Below are 18,958 nucleotides of genomic sequence, written 5' to 3' on the forward strand. Positions count from 1 at the left end.
GTTACTAGAACCCCTACACACACACACACACACACACACACACAGCCTCAGTTAGACAATCCCTAAGGTATCTTTTTACTTCTCGAACTACTACATGTCAGATTTCTGTTTCAGGTTCTTTTTACTCTATCCATTATTTAAATATATATGTCTTTAAAGGTTTTTTCCCCTGACCCTCTGTTCTTCCCACTATCTGCACTCTATCCATTATTTAAATATTAATGTCTTTAGAGGTTTTTTCCCTTGACCCTCTGTTCTTCCCACTATCTGTACTCTACAAGGGCAGTACCATCCACTCTCAGCATTCATTCTGCAAAAGTATGCTGATGATACTAAGCCTGTCCAGGTCTCTGTCATGTTTAGAACTGCCTCCCAGATAACTGACACTATCTGGGTCAGGGGCCAGCAGAGTTTTTTTTGTAAAGACCAAATAGTAACTATCTTGGGCTTTGTGGGTTATATAGCCAGTGTTACAATTACTCAACTCTGCTGTTGTAGCACCACAGACATATATATATTATATACACCCACACACACATATATTTATATAAATGTGTTCAAGAAGTTTTATGATTAGCCACTAAAATTATCAATTTCATACAATTTACATGTGTCACAAAATAATATTCTTGTGGCTTTGTTTAACTACGTAAGATGTAAAAAACCATTCATAGTTCACAAGTCACATAAAATCAGGTGGCAGGCCATTGTTTGTAGTCTCCTTATCTAAGATGTAAAAAACCATTCATAGTTCACAAGTCACATAAAATCAGGCGGCAGGCCATTGTTTGTAGTCTCCTTATCTAGGTCTCCCATCTTCTCTCCCTTGAACTGGTGGAGTAACGTCTTACCAGGTCTGATTTCCCTGAGCATACAGATCATATTTTTGGTTTTTTTGCCCTGTTATCTGTAGGGCTTATGTTTTTGGCTAGTACCTATTAGAAATGAAATAAATTTATATTTGTGGAAAAAAAATATATTTGTGGAATTTAATGTCATTATCTTTATTAAAGCTTTTTAGTCAACAAGACAAAATGTATACTTGCAACAGAAGAAATAAACTTGTCATTATTCTCAGTTGATACGATTTTCTATATAAAGAACAAATGAGATTTTATATATATAAATTATTAAATTACTGAAGAGTTGAAAAAAGTTGTTGTATATATAATCAATACATAAAAATCAAGCATGTTTCTATCTTCCAACCACAAAGTTATAATATTTGAATTTTAACAAGATATCATTCATAACAGTGACAAAAAATATAAAGTAACTACAAATAAATCTAACAGGTAATATACTTGATTTATATGGAGAAAATTCTAAAATTTCATTGAAATACATTTAAGAAAACCTAAGTAAATAAAATTTACCATAATCACAGATATACTCAGTATTGTAAGGTTATCAATTCTCTCCACATTAATTTATAAATTCACTGCAATTTCAATAAAAGTCCAGAGTTTTTAATAGAAATTAAAGAGCTCATTCCAAAATGTATATTGAAAGCAAATACTCAAAAACAGCAAGATAATCTTGAAGAATAGGGTAAAGAACTTTCTTAAAAAATATATTAAGACTTACTCTAAAGCATTTGAAGTATGACAATGTTATTGATAAAGAGACAAAGAGATCAGTGAAACACGATAGAGAACCCCAGAATCACATCCATACACACATGGTAACTTGATATGTAACTTAAGTAGCATTACAGATAAGTGGAGAAAAGATGAACTATTCAAAAAATGGCATTAGGTCAATTAATTATCAGTGTGAAAAAAACTACATCAGAACCATATCGCATAATATATACAAAACCAACTAAAGGAAGTTAAAAGATTTAAACATGAAAGTGCTATTTTATCTTTCCAATAAAAAAATAGCCAGGGCCACCTAGGTCACTCAGTCAGTTAAGTGTCTAACTTCAGGTCAGGTCATGATCTCAGGGTCCTGGGATTGAGTGCCACGTTGGGCACCCTGCTTATGGGAGTCTGCTTCTCCATTTCCCTTTGCCTCCTCCCCCCTGCTCATGCTCTCTGTCTCTGTCTCAAATAAATAAAATCTTTTTAAAAATTACAAAAGGATATTTCCTTTTTTTTCCTTTAGCTAGAAAAACAAAATCTAAAGTACATATACAGAAAACTGTATAAAGTAAAAACAGCAAGAGTAAGTAAAAAAATATTATAAAGCTACAATAAATAGAATAGTATGAGACAAATCATAGGACTCTAAATCATAGGAAACAAACTGAGGGTCACTGGAGGGGAGGAGGCTGGGGGAACAGGGTAATTAGGTGATTAACATTAAGGAGGGCATCTGATGTAATAAGCACTGGGTGTTATATAAGACTGATGAATCACTGACCTCTACCTCTGAAACCAACAATACATTATATGTTAATTAATTAAATTTAAATAATTTTTAATTTAAAAATAAATAGAATATGGAGCTTGCAGACCTAAATAAATACCTATATTTAATATATGATAAAAGTGACAGTTCTACGTCAGTAGGGGAAAATGGACTATTCAATAAATGGTGCTATTGGGAAATATCAAGTTAGATTCCTTCCTCAAAGCAAGAGATAGTTCAAAGATTTAAGCATTAAAAAAAAAAAAAAACAACAACAACCCACAGAAGTGCTATAAGAAACCATAGTAGAATGCTATTCAAAATGTTACACAAAACCCAGAAACCATGATACGAAAGATACCTAAAAAGAAAATAATTCTGCTGGGGGACAAAAAAAAAAGAATAGGAAGAGAAGGAACAAGTTAGGAAAACATATTTCTAAATCACACATGGACAAAAGGCTAATTTGATCACAATATAAAAAGCTTCAAAACCAATAAGTAACCCAAGAGAAACCAAAACATGTCCATGCAAAAACTTACACAAAACTATCCGTAACAATGTTATTCAAAATAACCAAAAAGTAAAACCAAATGTCTATCAGCAGATGAAAAGATAAGTAAAATGTGATGGGATATTACTTGGCAATAAAAGGAATGAAGTACTGATACAAGCTATAATATGAATGAATCTTAAAACATGATAATGAAAGAAGCCAGCGGGGACGCCTGGGTGGCTCAGGTCGTGATCCTGGGGTCCTGGGATTGAGTCTTGCATTAGGCTCCCTGCATGAACCTTGCTTCTCCCTCTCCCTATGTCTCTGCCTCTCTCTCTGTGTCTTTCATGAGTAGATAAATAAAATCTTTTTAAAAATCAGCAGCAGTAGCAGCCAGCAACAAACTACATGCTGTATGCTTCTATTTATATGAAATGTCCAGAGTAGGCAAATCTATAGAGACATAAAGTAGATTAGTGGTTGTCTACGGTTGATTAGACAACCTAGGAATGGGGTGGGAGGAATGAGGAGTCACTACTATGGCTTTGGGGTTCCTTTGGGTGGTGATGAAAATGTTCTAAAGTTGACTGTGGTGACGGTTGCACAACTCTATGAATATATCGAAAGCCACTGAACTGCATATTTTAAATGGGTGAACTGTATGGTAAATGAATTACATCTCAATAAATTTTTTTAATACAAAAAACAACAGTAAGTAGAGGTAAGAGGATTTGTTTCTGCCCACAAAGGATTAACTGTTGTAATAACAGCTGTTCCATTGTAAACAGGCAGAAAACTAGACAAATTATATAAAACAACCATTTTCATATACTGGAAAACAAGCAGCACAGAACTATAATTCAGGAGAAAAGGGAAACAAATGAAATGAGCCCTATGATTGCCCTAGCTTGCTGCTAGAGGCAGTTTCCAGGCTGTAGCATGGGAGGAGGAACCAAAACAAAGTCTAGCAGTCTCACTGAGTTAAGGGGAAGAAGAGTGGAATTCTGAGGCCAAAGCAGCCATTTATTTGCAGGACATAACACTAGAGAGAGGAATGCGCACAGAGAATGAGCCCCAGTGATCTGTAGGGGGTTGGGGGGGTGTCTCTGCAAATTGTTTGAGTACCAATGTGTGCACGCATGGAGTTAAAGTCCACCAAGCTGGGTAAAACTACCAGAAAATAGTAGGCCAAACAATATCCAAAGTTCACCGGGGCCTGGAATTGCTTTCCCACCAGGCAGAATACTAAGGGAATTGGGCAGTCTTTATAAGGTTATTGCCTAGAGAGCCTGGCTAGCTCAGTTGGTAGAGCATGAAACTCTTGATCTCAGGGTTCTAAGTTCAAGTCCCATACTGAGTGTAGAGATTACTTAGAAATATAATCTTAAAAAAAAAAAAAAGGTTATAACCTTGGCAGTGAGGCCAAAGTAGCTCTAAACTATGGCTATTCTGAACCCTCTCTAGAAGCTTAAACTGACAAGTAATTTAAATGTAACCACAATAAAGTCCAACACAATTTAAGGGAACACAACAAAATCAAAAACTCTATAAAAATTACTGACACAAAGAAGCCAGAGAATATGATCCATAACCAAGAGAAATGTGAGAATCACACAAAGATAACAAAGATGATGGAATTAGTGAATAAGAACCTTAAAACACTATTAAAATCTATCAAGAGGGCAGCCCGGAGGCGCAGCGGTTTAGCGCCACCTGTAGCCTAGGGCGTGATCCTGGAGACTCTGGATCGAGTCCCACATCAGGCTCTCTGCATGGTGCCTGCTTCTCCCTCTGCCTCTCTCTCTTTCTCTCTGTGCCTCTATGAATTAAAAAATAAAATAAAAATAAAAATAAATAAAAAAATAAAATATTTCAAGAATGTAAAAGAAAATAGGAACATAATGAGTGGAGAAATGGAAGATTAAAAAAAACATCCAATTGGAGCTTCTAGCATATAAAATATATAGTATCTGAAACAATATCCCATCCTAGTTGAGGAGTCTACCAGAAAATAAGACACTGCAGAAGAAAGATCAGTGAACTTGATGTCATAGCAATCGAAAGGATCCCAAATGAAGCACAGAGTGCAAAAATACTGCAGTCATCATCATCACATCAGTGATCTGTGAGTGACCAGTGTTAAGCAATTTAAGATACATGAAACTGTCATTCCAGAACAGGGGAAGAATGGAGAAAAAAATCTAGAAATGTTGGAACGTGACACAAAAATAATAATGTTATTACTGTGAGTTTTATAACATGTAAATGTAAAATGTATGACAACAATAATACAAAGGAGGGGAGAAGGAAAAATGTAAGTATACTGTGGTAAGGTTCTTTTTTTTTTTTTTTAAGATTTATTTATTTATTCAAGAGAGACACAGAGAGAGAGGCAAGGACATAGGCAGAGGGAGAAGCAGGCTCCCCGTAGGAAGCCTGATGCAGGACTTGATCCCAGGACCCCAGGATCACGCCCTGAGCCAAAGGCAGACACTCAACTGCTGAGCCACCCAGGCATCCCTGTGGTAAGGTTCTTATGCTATACTTGAAGTGGTAAAACATACTTAAAGGTAGGGCAACAGTTAAGAAATAAAACAAAAAGAATAGTTTAAAAAATCGGTAAGTAAAATGCCAGCAATCTAATAGGAAAAAATATATGAGAAAGGTCTGAATAGGCAGATTTGGAATAGTCAACTTACTAAATAAATTATGCCATGTTAATATAATGGATCAGGAGTGCGTGGGTGCCTCAGTCGGCAGTTAAGTGTCCAACTCTTTTTTTTTTTTTTTTTATGATAGTCACAGAGAGAGAGAGAGAGAGGCAGAGACACAGGCAGAGGGAGAAGCAGGCTCCATGCACCGGGAGCCCGACGTGGGATTCGATCCCGGGTCTCCAGGATCGCGCCCTGGGCCAAAGGCAGGCGCCAAACCGCTGCGCCACCCAGGGATCCCAAGTTCCAACTCTTGAATTCAGCTCAGGTCATGATTCCAGAGTCCTGGGATCCAGCCCTATGTCAGGCTCCTTGCTCAGTGATGAGTCTGCTTGAGATTTTCTCTCCTTCTCCTTCTGCCCTTCCCCCTGCTCTTGCATGTGCACTCTCTCTAAAATAAATAAATCTTAAAATATATATTGGATTATAATGTAAATGTGAAAAAATTACATAGCTCTATATAATATGGAGAGGTACTAATAATACAGTAGCATAATGTAATTTTGCAGCCAAACTGTCTAGGTTTGAATCTAGGCTCTGTTATGTACTTGCAGAGTCATCTGGAGCAAATTAAAATCCCTCTGCCTCAGTTCCTTCTGTAAACCAGTGATAACACAAGATTTTGTGGGGATCAAAAGAATTGTTACATAAAGCATTTAAAACAACTGTTAAGCACAAAGTTAGTACCCATTAACTGTTGGGTAAAAGAAAAGGAAAATCTTTTCCACAATATATTTCTAAATGAAAAAAGCAGGGTCCAGAACAGTATAGTATGTTAACATTTGTTTTTTTTGTTTTTTTTTTTTTAAATGTTTATTTATTTATGATAGTCACAGAGAGAGAAAGAGAGAGAGGCAGAGACACAGGCAGAGGGAGAAGCAGGCTCCATGCACCGGAAGCCCGACGTGGGATTCGATCCCAGGTCTCCAGGATCGCGCCCTGGGCCAAAGGCAGGCGCCAAACCCCTGCGCCACCCAGGGATCCCGTATGTTAACATTTGTATGAAAAATAAACTATACAGATACATGTCTACAACAGTTAAGACTCTCTAGAAGGCTAAACAAGAAACTTACAACAATGAATCCTGGAAAAGAGATTCTGGTAGCTGTGGAACAGAAAAAGAAGAGAAATGCCCTCTCCTTTTCATTTTCTCATGTAAGTATTAAATATTTAATATTTTATAAAGTATTCCTTATTCAAAAAATAAATTTAATTAATTTTAAATCAGGGACACTTGGGTGGCTCAGTGGTTGAACGTTTGCTTTTGGCCCAGGTTGTGATCCCAGGGTCTGGGATCGAGTCACACATCAGGCTCCTTGAAGGAGCCTGTTTCTCCCTCTGCCTAGGTCTCTGCTTCTCTGTCTGTGTCTCTCATGAATAAATAAATAAATAAATAAAATATTTTTAAAGATTAATTTTAAATCAAGAATAATAAGCACTTATAAAATCAGAAAATGTGCATTTCAAACACAAGTATGACAGCAGATAAAAAGAAATCAAAGACCAAACCAGTCTGATTTTTTTAATAAACTGTTTTCTCGCAGAATTACCAGGGATCAGTTTCCACTGGTTCTTGCAGCCTTTTCTAGTCTTCATTTGTCATCTGTTACCCACTTTTGTATCTCTTACTTCTTGTCTTCCTTTTATCTTTTTATGATCTCTGATATCTTCATTATCTACAGTAAACTATATTTTCATAAAATATGTGCTTTTCTTTTCCAAAGCTCTCATGTTTATGACATTTTTTATTTATATTAGGAAGATAGAGGAAAAGGGTGAGAAAATTAACACTGATCTCATTCAACAACTTAATATGTTTACAATATTTGTAGATATTGCATACGTATGTATATACACATTATCATCTCAAGGCATATAAAAACTGTTTTTGTAGTTTAAGACACAATCATATATGTTTCAAAAATATTTGTTATTGCAAAGATTCTTTAAAAATCACACAGCATGATTTGAAGAGTTTTCTGCATAAGTCTTGTAAGATTGAAATTTGCCCCTTGAGACTTACTAGCTATGTTACTTTGTCAAGTTACTGAACCTCCCTCTACTGTAGTTTTCTGACCTGTACACTTGTATTAATAGTAGAGCCAAACACTGGGGTGTTTTAAGAGTAGACTAAATCAGGTAACAGACCTTTCAAAAAATGTCCGACCTATGGTAAGACCTTCATAAATGTTAATAATGTTAATAATAGAATTACTATTATTATTATTAAAATTAGTGAAAGGATACTGACTAGTTGGGAATGGGTCTGGCAAAAAGTGATGACAATAATTTTTTCTAAATGAAATTAATTCTAAACTTTCTTAATGTCATTAAATCAAGTATAAAATTAGAACTCGGGATGCCTGGGTGGCTCAGCGGTTGAGCACCTGCCTTTGGCTCAGGGCGAGATCCTGGAGTCCTGGGACCAAGTCCCACATCGAGCTCCTTGAATGGAGCCTGCTTCTCCCTCTGCCTGTATCTCTGCCTCTCTCTCTCTCTCTCTCTCATGAATAAATAAAATCTTAAAATAAAATAAAATAAAATAAAATAAAATAAGAGCTCATTATATGCCATAGTATTTAAGAATTAAGAATTTTTATTTTTTGAAAGAACATGCAAAAATAAATACAAAAGGAGTGTTTTATTTTTAATGATCAATTATTCTTCAAAGGACTATGTGCTTATTAATACCTGCTGACCCTTCCTATTTTTTTTCCCAATTAAGGCTACAAAAAATTCCAACAAATAATATGAGAGCAAGAATTATCATCCTGGCTAATGGATCTCAAGTTAATCCCTGGAGAAATGCCATACATTTTCTCTCTTGCATCACCATGAAAAAACATTCTTCTAGTATCAACCGCTTGGAGTCACACTGTTCTGATCTCTTTTGATATTATAACACACCTTAAAAAGATTCAAAGACTAGAATTGCAAAAAAGGTGAGACAACAATATTGGAGAAATATAAAATATATTTGAAGGATCAAGAGTTAATTTTACTGGAAGACATTTAAGAAAGTTGAGATTTTTCCTCAAAAATCTTTGGGAACCTTCAGTAAAACACAGTACACCCTCACTTAGCTAGCTAATGGATCAGAATCTCTGAGAGTAAGATTCAAACAAGTCTCCCAGTAATTTTTTTGGTCTATTGTCATTTTAAGAACAAATGAGGACTAATGAAACAGAAGGGGTTAATTAAAAAGGCTCTGCATAGGCAGTGAACCTTGAGCAGATTTCAAGTGGAACATTAAGTGACAGGGAGGAGTTCAGTAGTTAATCCACGCCAGAGGGACGGTATGTGAGTACACTCCGCTTCCAGAGCTGGTTCAGCATCCTAGGCAGAGAAGTGATCACACTAGTCCTGAATAAGCGGTGGGGGCCTAACAAGGTCAGGACTGTCAACCAAAACTACTATTAGAAAAACACCAGGCTTCTATTGTCTAATTCTTACCATCCGAGATTCCAATATATTTTTTCATTACCCACTCTGGAAATAAAACCCTTCAAACTACCACAATACTAACTGACAGAGCATAAGACCAAAACAACTTAAGCAAAAGAAGGTACTTTTATTTTCTTTTTTAAGAAGTAAAAAGGTTAAAAAAGTCATTTTAGTTTTTATACTAGATTATTATAAACATTTATAAACAGAACTTCCATACAAGGGAGCCTTTCTTCTCTACCAGCTAACCGAAAGACAAACAAGTATTCAAATTTAGAAGCTTACTCAAATTTAGAGTAAAAAAATATAAAATAAGAAATTGAACCTAATGTTATAAGATTAATTCTAATAGGTCAGTTTCCACATCTGTAAAATAGCTTGAGACTAAGTGATTTCTAAAGTCTCATCTAGCTCAATGTCTAAAATTGAGATCTACAAATTGCTCAGACTTTGATTTAAATATACTAGATTATTCAAAAACTATGATGTAAGCTTATTCTGACAATTCAAATAACCCTGAATGTCAGAATACTAATATCTACAATCCATAAATGATCAGCAGTAGTTTTCAGACTTCCTGTTAGCATGTGTTCTGACTAAATGATGAGCAAAAAATAACTCTTTTCTCTTACTTGGACTGCTAATATTAACAGCATGCAACATAGCTACTCGTTGAGGAGTTCTAAAAGGCCCTAAAGTAATGGAATCCTGAAAGTCTCATAAAAATAAGAGAAACATCATTAGCTAACTAGTAAATACCATGCCGAAAGTAACTCAATGACAATCTTAAATCTGAACTATTTAGATTATAAAATTTAAGATCTTTATCTATCATGCAAAAATGGCAGTACTACTTTATAATCTGAGTATCATCTCTATCTCCTTTGGCTAAATAGGAAAGAACAAAACTGTCCATGGTACTCTCCCCTAGTAATTCTGTCATTCTTACTCTGCACAGTATGTGTTTTCCATGTTATTGTGAGAGAGAGGTGCTGCACAGAAGTGCCCATAGGGACCAAGACTTTATCTATACTGGAATTGAATCTGGAAAAAGTAAGTTTATCTGAATGGAGTTTTACACAGAATTGAGTATTTCTCAATGTAAGAGGATTTTGTGCTCTAATGAAAAAAAAAATCGAATAAGTCTGATTCTTTAGATTGTCCATAATTACTAACTTAATTCTTAAATTAAGGGACTGGTCTGCAGGAGGAACAAAGCTCCTTACCATTAAAAAAAAAAACAAAACAAGACATCAGTTTAAGCATCAATTTTGCTTCCATAGAAAAGAATTAGTTTTCAGACCCAAGTAAAATTTATAGACCATGAAAAAGTAAAAAAAATGGGAGGCCAAAAAAGTAGGCAAAATACTAAATGTTTAGCATTAGAAACTCATCCCTGATTGTCAGCCTGGCCCTGCTATCTATCACACATGTCATTTTTACAGACCTACTAGTCTGACCAAGAACCCTAATTTTAAGAAAGACTTTAAAAGTATGCATTTTTAGGGCAGCCCGGGTGGCTCATCGGTTTGGCGCCGCCTTCAGCCCAGGGCGTGATCCTCGAGACCCGGGATCGAGGCCCGCGTCGGGCTCCCTGCATGGAGCCTGCTTCTCCCTCTGCCTGTGTCTCTGCCTCTCTCTCTCTCTCCGTGTCTATCATGAATAAATAAATAAAATCTTAAAAAAAAAAAAGGATGCATTTTTAAAGTGAATGCAACAATAATCCTAGAGTAGCTCAACAACTGACACTACAGATCAGTGATTCAGAAGATAATTAAACTTTGTGTCTATTAGCAAATTAGCAACCACACCCCTTAAAAAGACAACTCGGGCAGTGTTCCATTAACTTTCATAAACAGTGACTTTCGTTTAAAATTCATTACTTCATTGCCTCGGACGACCATATTTGTTTTGGAATTTACACTAAGGTTTTACAAACATTGTTCCCTGAGTAAAGCTAAAGACTTTTCCCGAGGCGGAAAGAGAATTAGTTTGGGGGAAGGCACTGTATATTATGGTGAAACTGGGTCTTCGTTACCGAACGATTAAAATATAAGAACAATTAATTAGTTATATTCGGTGCATCACAGGAATTAAAACCATTCACAAAACCAAAGCCCAATGATAATGCCAGCCCACCAGCAGCGTTTCCTTTGGGTTCTAAGAAAGGCACTGCTATAAAAGAATATAGTTTGACAGCTGAGTCTCTGTGTCCCCCCGACGACTTAATTGTTTGAGACCTAGAGAGGGCCCGTTGGCGGGGAACTGTGAAGACCGGTGGAAGGCGAGGTTTGGGAGGGAAACGGGCAATTTAAAACAACTGCGGGCAGTGAGGAGCGCTCCCCCGGGCCCCGCCCTTACCTGCCAGCGGCCGTAGGTGAGCAGGACCATGGCGATGGGGATGGCGGTGCCGGACATGGCGTGGGTGGAGGGCATGCTGTACTCGGAGTTGTAGAAGACCTCCAACTTGACCACGGGCGGCGAGGCGGGCCGCGGCCAGCGGATGACGTCCTTGGTGCACTGGCCCAGGTACATGACCAGCACCCAGATGACCACCAGCCGCCGGCCCACCAGGGCGTCCAGGTTCCAGATCCAGAAGGGGAAGAACAGGATGTAAAAGAGCTCGTTGCCCAGCTCCGTGCCGAGGCAGAACAGGTAGTAGAGCGGCCAGTTGCTCACGTGGGCCAGCTCGCCCTCCTCGTCCGTCAGCGAGTTGCGGCGCAGGGCGCCCACGCGCCGCGGCGAGGCCGGGCCCAGCTCGCTCGCCAGCCCGTTCCGCACGCCGTTGGGGGCGCCGCGGCCGCCGGGCTTGGCCGGACACTGATTGCGGCCGCCGCCGGGCGGCTGGGGGCCTGCGGACGCCCCCAGCTGCGGCTCCCGGCGCCGGACGCCGCGGGCGAGGGGCGCCTCCGCCTTCTCATCCTCCCCCTGAGCGGCGGCGGGCCCGGCGGATCGGCGCGGAAGCGCTTCCACCCCGCACAGCCGCTGGAAACGGGCCACTTTCTGCGGCTCCTGCAGACGGCCCGCCAGCTGGGTCAGGCGCTGCCTCAGCGACATGATAACGGGACCCGGCGGCCCGCGGACGGGCGGACGGCGGCGGCGGCGGCGGCGGCGTGCACGGCGGGCCGGCCCCGGCGCAGTCCCGAGCCGTCCCCGCGCGCCGGGCGGGCCAGTGGCAGCGGCGCCCAGCGGCACCCGGTCGGCTCTGCCCGGCGACGGCGCCTCAGGCCGCAGCGGCCGCCGCGCGCGCCCCCGCCCCCGCCCCCGCCCCGGACCCCTCCCCCTCCCCCTCCCCGGACGGCCGCGCGCGCCCCCGCGCCCCCTCCCCTCCCCTCCCGCGCGCGCTCCGCCCCCGCCCGCGGCCTCCACGCGCCGGCGCGCGCAGAGCCCCGCCCCCGCCCCGCCCCCCGCCCGCTGCCGCCGGGAGAGGGGCCCGGCCGCGAGGGGCCGCCCGGAGCGCATCCGGAGGCGTCTGGGCGCTGAGGCTCGGCGGGGCGGCCGCCGGGAGACGTTCGCCTCGGCCTCCAGCGGGCGTCGCGGCGCCCGGCCCCTCCCCCGCCTCCCTCCGGCTGAGGTGCGGGGCTCCCCTCTGACCGGGCGTCGGCCCCGAGAGGCCGCGAACGAGGTGCGGGCGGTGCGAGCGGCGGAGCACGGGACGGGCTCCCGGCCCGCACGCACACGGTACCGGCGACTGAAGGCGGAATAACCACCGTGGGCTCGGGATCGCCGGCCTCGGGCACCTCGGGGCTGCGCTGGCGGTTCGGGTCCTGACGCCGCGCGCCGGCGGACCCCGTGGCCGGCCCCGTGCAGGTCCCGCGGCGGGAGGCTGCCCAACGTCAGACCCCACGGCACAGCCGCGCGGGACGCCAGCGTGGGATCCCCCTTTCAAGAATTCTACTAGCTAGTGGGGTTGCGCGCGGGAAATGCAATTGGTGGCTGAAAGCAGCGTGTAGGCTTTTTGGGTTTTTTTTTTTTGAGCTTGATGAGGCTGATGTAGAGGCTTGGCTTGCATGCCTCACAAGTTACAGACTTGACTTCTAGAAAATGTAGAGTTCGTATTAGAAGGCCTCGGAGCTCTAATTCCAGGAAGTTGCTTCAGGTAAGGAGGAGGTCTGTAATTAAAGAATTTGAACCTCTTCCAAGGAACACGCTGGAAATTTCCCCTCCGGTGTCATTAGAAATATTTTCCTTCGGAGAGTTAGTCTCCTCCTCCCACTCCACTTGCTAGGCTGTGAGTAAATCATCCTCCTTGTCTTAAAGTTGGCTCACAGTATAAATGAGAGACCCAGGTAGCAGATGGTAAATGCTAAACTGGAGACCTCAGCAAACACGCTCTGGGAAGGAGAAGAGCCAAATTGACTAGGGACACAGGAAAGGTAAAAAAGGGGCCCTCTTGAGTTAAGACCATTGTTAGAGAGCAAGATAAGAATAGGCGGACACACTGAGGAGGAGAGAAGATGAATCAAGACGGAATGGGAACGTACAAAGATGTGTTTGGTTAACCATAGCCCATAGAATCAGAGTAGGAAGAGTCAGTGGTTGGAATGGGGTTAGAAAGAGGGCGTGGGACAAGACTGCAAAGACCTTGAATGTCAAGCTGGAGATTTTGTTCTGTAGGCAGTGGGGAGCCATGGAAGGCTTTGAACCTAGGGAGTGACACCATCAGAACTGTGTGCTTTAGAAAGGTAACTAAGAGTGAAAGTATCAGTGAGGGTGACAGCACATGAGAGACACCTAGCTCTGGGAAACGAACAAAGGCTGGTGGAAGGGGAGGTGGGCAGGGGGATGGGTTGGGTGATGGGCACTGAGGGGGCACTTGGTGGGATGAGCACTGGGTGTTATGCTATATGTTGGCAAATTGAACATCAATAAAAAGAAGAAAGAAAGAAAGAAAGAAAGAAAGAAAGAAAGAAAGAAAGAAAGAAAGAAAGAAAGAAAGAAAGAAAGAAAGAAAGAAAGAAAGAAAGAAAGAAAGAAAGAAAGAAAGAAAGAAGAAAGAAAGAAAGAAAGAAAGGAAGAAAGGAAGAAAGGAAGAAAGAAAGAAAGAAAGAAAAGAAGAAAGAAAGAAAGAAAGAAAAGAAAAGAAGAAAAGAAAACTAAGAAGGAAACCAAAGATCAATTGCCAGAGGGTAACTAAGAAGGAAACCAAATATCAATTGCCAGAGGTCAGAGACCAAAGGCCAGGTAAATAATTAGAAGATTATTGCGCTAGTCAGATGAGAGAGAATGAGAACCTGAACCAGGACTATGGTTCTGGGAACCGAAAGGAAGAGGGATAGATTTGAAAAGGATTTTGGAAGTAGGAAAAAGTTAAAAGTATTTCATTTGAATTCATAGGTCTGCAGGCAAATAATAATAGTCCATCCTGATTTGGAACACATTGTGTCTAATATTGAGACATTTATAATCTAAGACGGAGACAAAAAACATGAGAAAACATGTAAGTATGTTCAAAGATGTAAAGGCAGGCATACCAAACAGTTCAAGGAAGTGAGACCCAAGCAATCACTACACAGAGTAAGCAGAGAGGAGGCTTTTTGGGTTACCTATGAATGGTTCTGTGAAATGGATCATTAGCTGGCATTTGAAAACAAGGAGCAACTTGTACAGAGAAAGGTGGGAACAGCCCTCAGTGAGGCAGTTTACACATGTTCTTTTGTCAAAATAATTCGTCTATAAAGGAATTATTCAGATACAAGGAATTTCCAATTCTGGGGATTCATTAGCCTAAAGATAGCAGAGGAAGAGGAAAATATGGAAAAGTAGAAGTGATATGTATATCTTAGGGTTAAATTATGACTTCTTCAACATGACATATTTTGTCAGAATGCAATATTCTCTTTAAAGGTAAAAGAGAGGGCAGCCCTGGTGGCACAGCAGTTTAGCGCCACCTGCAACCCAGGGTGTGATCCTGGAGACCCGGGATCCAGTCCCACATCGAGCTCCCGGCATGGAGCCTGCTTTTCCCTCTGCCTGTGTCTCTGCCTCTCTCTCTCTCTCTCTCTCTCTCTGAATAAATAAATTTAAAAAAAATAAATAAATAAAGGTAAAAGAGAGATGATGGGGAAATGAGAATGTGGCCTATGACTGCACTGAAGAGAAAAATAATGTGAGTTGACGAAACTTGAAAGGGCTGATGCTGTCCTGCTGGTGCTGTAAATCTGTTAAGTATAAGGACAAGGCCAAAAGCACCAAACCACCGTGATGAAAAGAATAGTTCTGGTGGGTTTTATTTACACTTACTCTAACCTTTTCATCTTGAAACTTAATAGGAATTTAACTCAATGGAAGGTTAAAATATAAACATTCTGTGGCAAGCATTTTTATAACAAAGCATAAACATTATTTTAAAAGAAAAACATTGCAGGGAGGAGATGGGGGAAAAAAAGAAAAACATTGCTACCAAGTAAGGATATGGCTATCTGGGTGTGATAGTCAAATGTCTTAGTTTCTGTTGTATAATTAACATGTTAAATGAATTTTGTTAGATCCTTCTTTGTACTTCAGTTTAACTTTCTGTAATATTAAAACCTTTTTGAGATATGTGAACTATAGATGCAAAGTATTGCTGTCATTTCTAAATGAAGCTTTCATAAAAGTAGTAGAGAAACACAATATATACTCTTAACCTTGGTCATTTTACCTTCCTCAACTAATTTAAATCAAGTTGTTTTTTATCATACTAGGTTGAGGTAAAGCATTGATTCATCAACTTTTACAATGAAGTCTTAAGAACTTTACCTTGGAAACACATCTTCTAAATAATGTAATATTTAAAACTATGTTATACATATTGTATATTTGAAAGTTACTCAGATAATAGACCTTAAAAGTCCTCATCATAAAAAAAGATGATGGATGTTAACTAAAATTGTGGTAATCATTTTGTGATATATTCATAAATCATTATATACTTTAATACAAACTTTTTTGTCAATTATATCTCAAACTGGGAAGAAAAAACTATGTTACTTAATAAGAAAATTCAGTTTAAACTGAATATCATCAATTTATTTTCTCTTGCCTAGAACACAACTTAATTTTTTGTTCATTAAACTACAAAATGTATATATTGCAAACTATCCTAAATTATTACTGTTAACTATTGGTAAAATATTTTTGGCATGTAGATGGCAACATGTAGTACATTATGGGAATCAATAAATAGTGAATATGAATTTGTTATTTTTGAAATATTAAACCTGTTTATTAAATTCTTTGCATATATACCTAGTGATTTTGTCCTGCATCTTTGATTTCTTTTATAATTCGAAAAAAAGGATTTCTTCTGAATTCTCAAAAAGATGCCTATATAGCACAAAGTAAAATGTGATAAATATACATAAAATTTTATGATTAACAGATAATGAGTTTTCTATGCTTTATATTTTTTTGTGCCCCAACCTTTCAACATTTCTAAGAAAAAAAAAAAAAAAAAAAAACCTTACAGAAGATGATTGGAAAGTATTCTAGGCAACAAAATTACAGCCTCTCAGTCATGCTGGTAGAGATGACCATGGAATTCTTACCTAGTTTTATTTTACCCCAAATTTGTAGTAGGTTTTTTTTTTTTTTTTTAAACCATTCTTTTGGGCAGCCCGGGTGGCTCAGCGGTTTAGAGCCTGCCTTTGGCCCAGGGCATGATCCTGGAGACTTGGAATCAAGTCCCACGTCAGGCTCCCTGCATGGAGCCTGTTTCTCCCTCTGCCTGTGTCTCTGCCTCTCTCTCCCTGCCCCCCCCCCCGCCCTGTCTCTCACGAATAAAGTCTTTAAAAAACAACAACAACAACATTCTTTCCCCTAAGATTTTCCCCCTTTGTTAACATCTCTTTCTAGTTCCAATTTTCTTATTCTTAACATCTGATACATGGCTTTTCTCCCCCCACCCTCAAGAAATGATTGGAAATACGGGTATATACCCAACTCTGAAGATTTATTTTTAATTCAAGACTTGAAATCTCTAGCCACATCTGCCCATTCACCATTCCAGACATTTTGGTAGGTATTGACCTCCCCTAATATTACTATCTTAGTAATATACTAGATTCTCCACTGATCAGAATGGTTAATTTTCTAAAGAACATAAACTGTTTTTACAAACTTTAGCCCCTGGTGAATATATTTATAAAATGTGTTTGGTATATTTTCTTTCTCCTTTTTTTCTATCTTTTTATTGAGGTATAATTAACAACATTATGGTAGCTTCAGGTGTACAACTTAGTAATTCAACATTTGGATACATTGCAAAATATCACAGTAAGTCTCATTACCTTTGTACCATCTGTTACAAAGTTAACACAATATTATTGACTATATTCCCCATGCTGTACATTATATCCCCATGACACATATATTTTAGTACTGGAAGTTCGTATTTCTTGATCCCCTTTGCTCATTATCTCCCCCCATTAATCCTCTTCCCCTCTGGCAATCACCAATTTGTTTTCTCTATGAGTCTGGGCTATGTTTTGTTTTGTTTGTTTGTTTTGTTTTTTAGGTTCCACATAAAAGTGAAATCATGTATTTGTCTTTCTCTGTGATTTATTTCACTTAGCAGAATACCTTCCAGGTCCACCCGTGTTGTGGCAAATGGCAAAATTTCATTCTTCTTAATAGCTGAGTAGTATTCTATTGTATATCTACCACATCTTCTGTATCCATTCAACCATCAGTAGACACTTAGATTGTTTCCATATCTTGGCTATTGTAAATAATGCTTCAACAAGTATAGGAATGTATACATCTTTTCCAATTAGTGTTTTCTTTTTCTTCAGATGGAATACTTAGCAGTGGAATTACTTCATCACATGGTAGATCTATTTTTAATTTTTTTAGGAATCTCCACACTGTTTTCCATAGTGGCAGCACCAATTCCTACCAATAGTCCACAAGAGTTTCTTTTCCTCTACAACCTCATCTAACCTTGTTATTGCTTATTTTTTTGATAATAGCTATTCTGGCAGGTATGTGGTGATATATATATATATATATTTTAAGATTTTATTTATTCATGAGTGTCACAGAAAGAGAGGCAGAGACACAGGCAGAGGGAGAAGCAGGCTCCATGCAGGGAGCCCGATGTGAGACTCGATCTCAGGAATCCTGAGCCAAAGGCAAATACCCAACCACTGAACCACCCAGCCGTCCCATATATGGTGATATTTCATTGTGGTTTTGATTTACATTTACCTGATGATTAGTAATATTGAGCATCTTTTTATGTGCCTGTGACCTTCTGTATGTTTTCTTTGGAAAAATATCTATTCAGATCTTTTGCCCATTTTAATATTGGAGTTTTTTTGGTTATTGAATTGTATGAATTTTTAAATATGTTTTGGATATTAAATATGGGAAATACCTTCTCCCATTTGGTAGGGGGACTTCTCCCTTTGCTGATGGTTTCCTTTGCTGTGTGGAAGCTTTTCAGTTTGATGTACTCCCACTTGTTTATTTTTGCTTTTGTAGCCCTTACCTTTGGAGTCAGATCCAAAAAATATCACTGATACTGATGTCAAGGACATCACTGCCTGTTTTATTCTACGAGTTTTATGGTTCCAAGTCTTGCATTCAAGTCTTTAATCCATTTTGAGTTAATTTTTATAAATGATGCAAGATAATGGTCCAGTTTCATTCTTTTGCATGTAACTGTTCAGTTTGCACAACATTTATTAAAGACACTATCCTTTCTCCATTGTATATTTTTGCCTCCCCTGTCATAAATCAATTGACCATATATATGCGGGTTTACTTCTGAGCTGTCTTTCCTAATTCACTGATCCATGTGTCTGTTTTTGTGCCAATACCATGCTATATTAATTGCTATAGCTTCGTAGTATTGTCTGAAATAGGGAATGTGATACCTCTGGCTTTATTTTTATTTCTCAAGATTATTTTGGCTATTCAGGGTCTTTTGTGGTTCCATATAAATTTTAGGATGATTTGCTCTAGTCCT

General features: G+C 39.5%; 1 protein-coding gene and 1 long non-coding RNA gene across 6 annotated transcripts in view; one reads left to right on the forward strand and one right to left on the reverse strand.

Moving 5' to 3' along the window:
- The window catches only part of LOC140640078 (uncharacterized), a 71,297-nt gene extending 60,599 nt beyond the window's left edge, over positions 1-10,698 (forward strand). For 4 of the 5 annotated variants that reach the window (XR_012036737.1, XR_012036738.1, XR_012036736.1 and 1 more), the window contains 2 exons: positions 6,393-6,717; positions 8,288-10,698. This is a non-coding gene — a long non-coding RNA (uncharacterized lncRNA). The remainder of the gene's footprint in view (positions 1-6,392; positions 6,718-8,287) is intronic. The other variant, XR_012036735.1, reaches the window with a different exon arrangement.
- The window catches only part of SGPP1 (sphingosine-1-phosphate phosphatase 1), a 33,307-nt gene extending 21,187 nt beyond the window's left edge, over positions 1-12,120 (reverse strand). Inside the window, exon 1 of the mRNA XM_072838870.1 lies at positions 11,368-12,120. Coding sequence (XP_072694971.1) covers positions 11,368-12,063 — 696 coding nt within the window. The 5' untranslated portion in view covers positions 12,064-12,120. The remainder of the gene's footprint in view (positions 1-11,367) is intronic.
- Between the last annotated feature and the right edge of the window lie 6,838 nt (positions 12,121-18,958).

Source organism: Canis lupus, chromosome 9 (genome assembly GCF_048164855.1).
Source record: "Canis lupus baileyi chromosome 9, mCanLup2.hap1, whole genome shotgun sequence".
Classification (NCBI taxonomy): domain Eukaryota; kingdom Metazoa; phylum Chordata; class Mammalia; order Carnivora; family Canidae; genus Canis; species Canis lupus.